General features: G+C 36.2%; 2 protein-coding genes across 2 annotated transcripts; one reads left to right on the top strand and one right to left on the bottom strand.

Annotated features, from left to right (window-relative positions):
* The first annotated feature begins 742 nt into the window (after positions 1–742).
* Positions 743–5,541, top strand: LOC145059158 (uncharacterized). The gene is made up of 3 exons (XM_079007026.1): positions 743–2,251; positions 3,452–4,944; positions 5,421–5,541. The coding sequence occupies exons 1-3, from the start codon at positions 743–745 to the stop codon at positions 5,539–5,541; spliced, it is 3,123 nt and encodes a 1,040-aa protein (XP_078863152.1).
* A 1,096-nt stretch (positions 5,542–6,637) lies between these two features.
* LOC145070167 (uncharacterized) lies at positions 6,638–8,107 on the bottom strand. The gene is made up of 4 exons (XM_079017115.1): positions 7,782–8,107; positions 7,587–7,693; positions 7,411–7,459; positions 6,638–7,069 (listed from the first exon to the last, which is right to left on the bottom strand). Exons 1-4 carry the CDS (start codon positions 7,825–7,827, stop codon positions 6,789–6,791), a joined length of 483 nt encoding a protein of 160 aa, XP_078873241.1. The 5' UTR covers positions 7,828–8,107; the 3' UTR covers positions 6,638–6,788.
* Positions 8,108–8,471: the final 364 nt, after the last annotated feature.

Consider the following 8,471-nt stretch of genomic DNA (forward strand, 5'->3'; position numbering starts at 1 on the left):
CCAAACCCACATTCCTCCAACATACTCTATCTCCACTTCTGTAAATCCCTTTGCTTGACAGACTCGATACAATTGGGGGATTAATGTTGCCTCCTTAACTTTTCCAAGAACAATCTTGTTACTGTCATCAAGCAAATGAAAATCACTAGCCCCAAGAAAAACCTTCATACTTTTATTGATAATCTTGTGTTTCTTTTCCCTTTTCACAACATTTTCATAAGACACACCATTCATAGGCACTTTTCCATGCATAGTAATTTTATCATTTGGTCGTTTATTCTCTTGATCCCTCAAACCACGACTTTGAAAATTTGTTTTATAATCTCTGTTAAACCTTGCAATATAGGAAAATAAGTGATAATTTCCCACCCAAATGGACGCAAGATTATTCTCCAATCTTTTTGCATCTTTTACATTCACGAATCTGATAAATGCAAACTTCCTTCCATTTTTCGAGAGTAATAGCATTAAGTATTAAACAAACACGTGTATATTACTTTGTAAATTAATCTTTCAGTCAAATAGCCATAGTAGATATGTAGGAGTTTATATCTCCGCTTTAGTTTAGCCATAGCAGATATGTAGGAGTTTATATCTCCACTTTAGTTATAATTTCCTATATGTGTATTTAAACTGATGTACCCCTCGTATCTCAAACACAGAAATTGAAGATATACAATTTCATTCAATATCTCTATTCTTTATGGTATCAGAGCTTATAATACTTTGATTTTTCTTCGCTATGGCATCTGCATCTCCAAGCATTCTCAATCTGGCTACTACCACAACCCCCACCTTGAATTTTCAAATACCACAAATCACTGTGAAAGTTGATCGCACCAACTACCCACTTTGGCGCACAAATATTATCGCAGCCCTTGAAGCCTTCGATCTGGAAGATTATGTTCTGAATCCTCAACCACCGACTGAAACAATAACTGTTCCTGCTGTTGCAGCCATTCCAGCCACTGATTCTACTCCGACGGTTGCTGCTGTTCCTGCCACCACAACACCAAACCCCGATTATGTTGTCTGGAAGAAACGTGATAGGTTTGTTTTGTTATGGCTCAAATCCACAATGACGGATCAAGCTCATGCTCTGGTTGCCCGCTCAAACTCTTCTTACACAGCGTGGCAAACTATTGAGACCTTGTATCAAGCTCAAACTAGGGCTTGTCGTATGCAAATAAGAAATCAACTTCAGACTCTTACAAAAGGGTCAATGACCATGATGGAATACATTGAAAGGAAAAGGTCACTGGCTGATTCTTTGGCAGAGAACTTACGCCCAGTCCATGAAGAAGACCTAATCAACTACATTCTTGTTGGCCTGGACTCATCTTATGGCAGTTTCATTACTGCTTTTATGATGAAATCTGAAATTCTAACAGTTGATGATCTCATAGGTCTTTTGTTACAGGAAGAAGCTAGACTTGAAAAAGATCATGCTCGCCTTGCGTCCGTCTCACAAGCCCCCGCTGCTGCCCTAATTGTAAATCGATCAAATCATCGCTCATCTCACTCCTATGCTGGTCACGGATCAAGTACTCCATCAAATGCTGCTCAAAGGGCAAATTCTTCTAATGCAAATTGCAACTCTGACCAGAGGAGACGACGCCCAATTTGTCAAATATGTACTAAACCTGGTCATGAAGCTATTGACTGCTGGCAAAGGGGAAACCAAACAGATTTTCCATCTAGAAGGCCCAATCCTAAAGCAAACCAGCACCAAGCTTTTTTATCCCATCAGCATAGTCCATCATCTATTGATCCAGCTTGGTATTTTGATACCGGTGCTACTGATCATGTTTCTCCAGATATTTCCAAGCTGAACATAGCTGATTCATACACAGGGGATGAAAAGCTTCAAGTAGGAAATGGTAATCACTTGTCTATTTCTCATGTTGGCTCATCTTCCATATCTCATCTAAAATTGCCAAATGTGTTAATTGTTCCTAACCTTACTAAAAATCTTCTTAGTGTTTCAAAATTGACAGAAGATAATGATGTTTATATGGAATTTTGGCCTAAATCATGTTCTGTTAAGACATTTCAGGGACAAACAATCCTTCAAGGGGATAAACATGAAGGCCTTTATCGACTACCTCCCTCTCATACTCACAAAGCTTTTACTGGTAGTCGCACCTCACTTCATGGATGGCACAAGCGACTTGCACATCCACATGAACCGCTTCTTCGACGTTTAGTTTCTACATTTCATCTTCCCGTGTCTACAAATAAATTTCCTACTGTTTGTGAGTCGTGTCAACTAGGAAAAAGTCATAGACTTCATCTCCCTAGTTCTCATGTAACATCCTCAAAACCGTTTGAAATAGTTTATTCTGATGTTTGGGGACCTTCCCCCGTTTTTTCTTTTAATGGAAGTCGCTATTTTGTCTTATTTATCGATGATTGCACTAAATTTGTATGGGTTTATTTCTTATCAAAAAAATCTCAAGTTTTTGAAACTTTCTTACAGTTTCGAACAATGATAAAAACCCAATTTCAATGTGATATCAAAAGTTTACAGACCGACTGGGGGGGGGGGGGAGAATATCGAAATGTTTCTCAGTTTCTTCATCAGCATGGTATTTCACATCGTCTCTCTTGTCCTCATACTCCTGAACAAAATGGAGTTGTCGAACGTCGAAATCGAGTTATTGTTGAAAAAGGTCTCACCCTTCTAGCTCAATCCTCACCTCCTCAAATTTTTTGGGAGCATGCTTTCAAAACTGCTACCTATCTACATAACCGAACCATCACCCCTAGTCTAGCTTATGAGTCACCATATCAACGTTTATATCACAAGATACCCGATTATGATTTTTTAAAAACCTTTGGTTGTCTTTGTTATCCATATTTGAGACCATATAATCCTCATAAAATTGACTTTCGTTCCAAACCTTGTATTTTTCTTGGCTATAGCGCCTCTCATAAAGGTTATATATGTCTTCATCCACACACCTCTCGTCTATATATTTCACGTCATGTCATATTCAATGAGGATTTCTTTCCTTATCAACATTTAAACAAACCTCAACAATCAAGTAATGATCCCAACACATCTTCTGATCCTTCCCCTACGGTTGTCATTGAAAATCCAACCCAAATTCCTAATTCACCAAACTCAGCTTCTTTCATTCCTTCAACCAACCCATCAGGCCCAACTATCACCCCTGGTCCACCTATTACTTCGTCTAGCCCATCAGTCTTTCCTTCTACAAACCCTTCGTCCCTTGTCCCTCAGTTATCACCACACATATCTTCTAATACTCCCCAACCTCCGCCAACTACATCCATTTTTCGACCAGCTGAAAATAGCCAACACTCGATGGTCACCCGTGCACGCACAAACTCTCTCAAACCCAAGATATTCACTGTCGATCTTTCTCATAACCCTACCATTGAACCTCGCATTTTTTCTCACGCAATTAAACACAAATGTTGGCAGGATGCGATGCGATCAAAATATGAGGCTCTCATGAAAAATCACACTTGGTCACTTGTTCCTTGTCCTACTAATGTCAATATTGTTGGTTCTAAGTGGATTTACAGGGTCAAGAAACGATCGGATGGTACAATTGACAGATACAAAGCGCGACTAGTTGCTCAAGGTTTCAGTCAAGAAGAAGGCGTGGACTATTTTGATACGTTCAGTCCGGTCATTAAACCGACAACAATTAGACTGGTGCTTTCAATTGCTCTCTCTCAAGGTTGGTACATTCGACAATTGGATATCAATAACGACTTTCTTAATGGCGATCTATTAGAAGTGGTGTATATGAAACAACCAAGGGGCTTTGAAGATCGAAATTACCCTCATCATGTCTGTCGATTGAATAAAGCTCTTTATGGCCTTAAACAGGCACCAAGAGCTTGGTTTACAAAGCTCAAAAATTATCTAGTCTATCATGGTTTTTGTGCTTGTCAAGCTGACACCTCGCTATTTGTTCATATTACTCCTACTGTTACCATTTATGTTTTAGTCTATGTGGACGATTTGATTATCACAGGTACTAATAATCTTCAACTTCAAGTCTTTATTGATGAATTGAATCGGATATTCTCACTCAAGGATCTTGGAGATCTGTATTTTTTTCTTGGGTTACAAATTCACAGGACTAAGTCTGGACTAACCTTGTCACAACAAGCATATGTCACAGATATTCTCAACAGGAGTAATATGTCATTAGCTTCATCTATGTCTACACCTGCTGATCCGTACAGTCGACTACAAAAGGCTGGTGATCCGTTTAGTGATCCAAAGCTATACAGGCAAGTAGTAGGGTCACTTCAGTATGCAACAATCACTAGACCTGACATTGCCTACTCAGTAAATCGTGTGTGTCAGTTTATGCATTCACCAACAAATCGACATTGGCAAGATGTCAAACGTATTCTTAGATATCTCAAGGGAACGACTACTCATTGTTTACACTTCACACCTACTAAAGCCAAAGGATTACATGCCTTTTCTGATTCTGGGTGGATTTCTGACACTGATGACAGTCGATCACAATATGGTTTTGCCATTTTTCATGGTTCAAACCTCATTAGCTGGACTTCTAGAAAACAAAAAGTTGTTGCAAGATCTAGTACAGAAGCTGAGTATCGATCTCTAGCCTATACCACTGCTAAACTCATGTGGCTAAAACAGTTGATTATTGATCTTCAAGCTCCAATTCACACTCCACCACTATTACTTTGTGATAATGTAGGAGCCATTTTTATGTCCAAGAACCCTGTTATCAGTACTAGATCAAAGCACATTGCTTTAGATTTTCATTTTATTCGAGAGCAAGTAGAAGCTGGTGAGCTAAACATCTGTCATGTGTCCTCTGTTGATCAATTGGCAGATTTATTCACCAAACCCTTAGGCAAAGATCGTGTTTCATTTCTTCGTTCCAAGCTTCAAGTTCTTCCCGATCTTGAGCTTGCTGGGGGGTAATAGCATTAAGTATTAAACAAACACGTGTATATTACTTTGTAAATTAGTCTTTCAGTCAAATAGCCATAGCAGATATGTAGGAGTTTATATCTCCACTTTAGTTTAGCCATAGCAGATATGTAGGAGTTTATATCTCCACTTTAGTTATAATTTCCTATATGTGTATTTAAACTGATGTACCCCTCGTATCTCAAACACAGAAATTGAAGATATACAATTTCATTCAATATCTCTATTCTTTAAGTTTCTTTGCAATATACATATCTGCTAACTTTCCATATTATTCAAACAATTTCCACAATCCTTTCTCAGTCATGTCTTTTGGAAAATTCGTAACATAGAAAGTAACCGACATCTTCTCCAATTCACGTTGAGTAGTTTTACTTCCATTCTCTTTCGATCTTTTATACCAATCTTCCATTCATAACCCCTATGAATCATCATGAAAACTCAATTCAACATTTATCAACAGGATAACGAAGATAACAATAAGAAGAAGAAAAAAAAATCCAGTTCCGGTGTGTGATCCCACCGGAAAAGCTGTCGCCGCCGAGAAAGTCGTGATCGCCGTAATGGGGTTTTTTCGGAATTAGCTAAACGATATTACAATAACACTCTATTTTGTTTTGATATTTTTAGAGACATATTTTGAATAAGAGTCGCATTGTCAATGGAGAGATTCACCGAGTTGTAAGGTGAGACTCTATATCTACCCTCTTTATTTCAATTTCTTCATCCTTGAGTGAACGTGTAAAATCACATCGATAGTGAAACCATGTAAATTTGTAAATGCTTTGTGTTTAATTTACTTTGTTTATTTTGTTGAAGTTCTTTGAACCAATGGTTATTGCATTACTTTTTTCAGTTTTTGGCGGTATCACTTATTAATTACATTTGGGGCTTAGTTGATACTTGATACCCCACCCCAAGAAACAATGAATGGAATTTATGTTTAAGCATAACAAATGACAAATTTAGAGTTATGAATAATATAGTTGAAGAGGAAGACAAATATTGTTGGCGTTAAAAATTACACATAAAAATTACACAAGTCGTTCATATGATGAAACTTAAACAACAAATATTGTTGGTGTTAAAAATTTGGACCATTACTATAAATTAAATGTGATTTTAAATTTACTCATATAATCAATATTTTTATCTCTATATAATTTTTTTTTATATATAATATGAATGATGATGTTATATGATTGGATATAAATATTAAAATATATAACAACCATAAAAAAGTGTTTTTAATATGACCCTAAACTACCTATTCTCTATTTTAATTCCAAAAGAATACCCTTGAGTATTTAGACATTATCCGCGATGCAATTTGTAATTTACTTCAAACAAAATACTACAGTGTAAATGTTATTTATTTATTCTTTAAGTTTTGTGGGTCAATCTTTATCTATTTATAATTTTTTGAAAGAAATATTACTATTACTATCTACTTGAAATGCGTGAGATTCAAACATAAATTAGTTTGATTTTAGAATCTTTCATCTTATACAAAACGACATTCGCAGTATATGACTAATAATCACATCCTTTATTCAGATAACATTATTAATTACTTTCTATTACTATTTTTTTATGTGTTTGTCATGAGACCGGTTGGTAGAAACGCCAAAATATGGCACTTACCCTTTTGTCTAGAAAACATTTAAGAATAAACTGTCATCTCATTGTTGCATATGTGCAAAAAATACAAAACATGATAGGTACGTTCTACTAATTTATACATAAAAAAACAGTCGTAAAATTCAGTATAATTTGTTACAAATTCACGTAAAGGAGTCGAAACCAAGGTATATTTTATGGTCAACCGAATTCATGAAACATTTTCTTTTAGACGCATCTCGTTGCCTTTTGGATCCTCATCATTGTTTGATGCTCTCTTTTTATTTCGGTCCTTTTTTGCTCGAGGGTCTTGTGCTGGTGACTCTGACCCCATACTCGAGTTTTTGGTCCGCCTAGCACGACTACTTTCATTATCACTAGCCGAGCTCTTGTTCTTCCTAGGCTTAGGTTCCCTATCCGGGGTACTTATTGAATTGCTAGAACCTTGCTTCTTTTTCTTTGACTTGCCACGACGATCTGATGACTCTGCACCTAACACCAAATGACAAATGACCTTGAATTAGAAAAAAAAAACTTAGATAGTGTACCTTAAGTAAAATAAGGTATATGCAACCTCATGCATGGGAGATAAATCACGTGAGTCACATCCTTAAGACTATGACACTTAGGTACAAAAGAAGTATACACCAACTCGGGACATCCCTAAATAGTGTCCCAAAGGCAACATGGGGGAAGGTAGTTCAAAATGTCTCCAAAGCATTGAAGGTGATGAATAGACATGATTCTAATGCTTTACTTATGACTTCTCACTTATTACAACTAGTCAACAAAACAAAACGAAACCGATGTGAAAAGTGTAACCTTTGTCCCACCTTTTAAATCGGATGATCCGGCATCTGAAGAACCTTGAAACTCGTTCATCTGTTATAACAAAAAATAATCAAGAATGATATCGTCCAAAAAACAAAGATCACCAAAACGATGTTTTGCCTCAATATTCACAATCACATTAGACACACCAATACACTATAATGAAATTGGGGATTACCCAACTAGGCGCATTCGAAGAAGGACCATCACAACCAATATGGGCAACATGCTTAACATCCGTGGGTGCACCAATCTGTATTTCAGGTTCCTTTTCGTTATCTGCTTCTGTAATTTGAACCGATTCAATGAATGTTATAACTTGAAACATATAGAGATTAAACATCTTATTGCAATCAAACCACGAAAAACATACCAAAAATTTCAGAAATGTAACGCAGGCCTTTTAATAGACCTTTCATTGCGAGCTCATGCTATTCTATCGGCAAAGCGTTAAACAAAACAAGAATCGCGCCTGAAGCTTCTGTTGTTGTTTCTCTATCGTTATTCTATTAGAAATTGTGAAGAATTGTACGAAAAGTTATGAGCTCATGGGAACCAATGCACCTAGATGATCGTTCATAACAAATCAACACGAAAATGGTGATAAAAATCGATGGATAATTGTGTTTCGGAAGTTTTGTGTTTGAAAATATAATTTTTATGAACATACGAAATAAAAAGTTTAAGTGGGTGGGAAGCTAGAAATATTTTGTTTAGGTTGTCAAAGAATATGAACCATAAACTGCCCCCGAATTTAAGGGAGCTTCCAAAAAATACGGGCATAAACCCATATTTTGTGTCCCAAAATGCACCTTAACTTTTATTTATTTTAAATAATTTCATGGGTCCCATCTCCATTTTGTTGCAAAGTAAACCAAATATTTCCAGCTTTTGTTATTATTGTATAAGGTGATGTTTTGATGTGTATTAATATTTGATAGCGATAATTAGTCAATAAATTATAATAAAACTGTGTTATAAAAGAATTGATTTTGTTGTGTGGAGTTAAAATAGATAAAATGATAAAATATTAATATTCTTAGGCAGTAGGGTATGGGTATCC

Source organism: Lactuca serriola, chromosome 1, assembly GCF_051521515.1.
Source record: "Lactuca serriola cultivar US96UC23 chromosome 1, Lser_US96UC23_V15, whole genome shotgun sequence".
Classification (NCBI taxonomy): domain Eukaryota; kingdom Viridiplantae; phylum Streptophyta; class Magnoliopsida; order Asterales; family Asteraceae; genus Lactuca; species Lactuca serriola.

What these genes read in the sequence shown, in the direction of transcription:
- LOC145059158 (XM_079007026.1), top strand. Translation starts at nt 743, where the DNA reads ATGGCATCTGCATCTCCAAGCATTCTCAATCTGGCTACTACCACAACC. An exon ending in CTACAAATAAATTTCCTACT is followed by an intron (nt 2,252 to 3,451) that starts GTTTGTGAGTCG and finishes AAATGTTGGCAG; the next exon opens with GATGCGATGCGATCAAAATA. An exon ending in GATCTTGAGCTTGCTGGGGG is followed by an intron (nt 4,945 to 5,420) that starts GTAATAGCATTA and finishes ATTTATCAACAG; the next exon opens with GATAACGAAGATAACAATAA.
- LOC145070167 (XM_079017115.1), bottom strand. Translation starts at nt 7,827, where the DNA reads ATGAAAGGTCTATTAAAAGGCCTGCGTTACATTTCTGAAATTTTTG. An exon ending in TTACATTTCTGAAATTTTTG is followed by an intron (nt 7,694 to 7,781) that starts GTATGTTTTTCG and finishes TTCAAATTACAG; the next exon opens with AAGCAGATAACGAAAAGGAA. An exon ending in CGGATCATCCGATTTAAAAG is followed by an intron (nt 7,070 to 7,410) that starts GTGGGACAAAGG and finishes ATTTGGTGTTAG; the next exon opens with GTGCAGAGTCATCAGATCGT.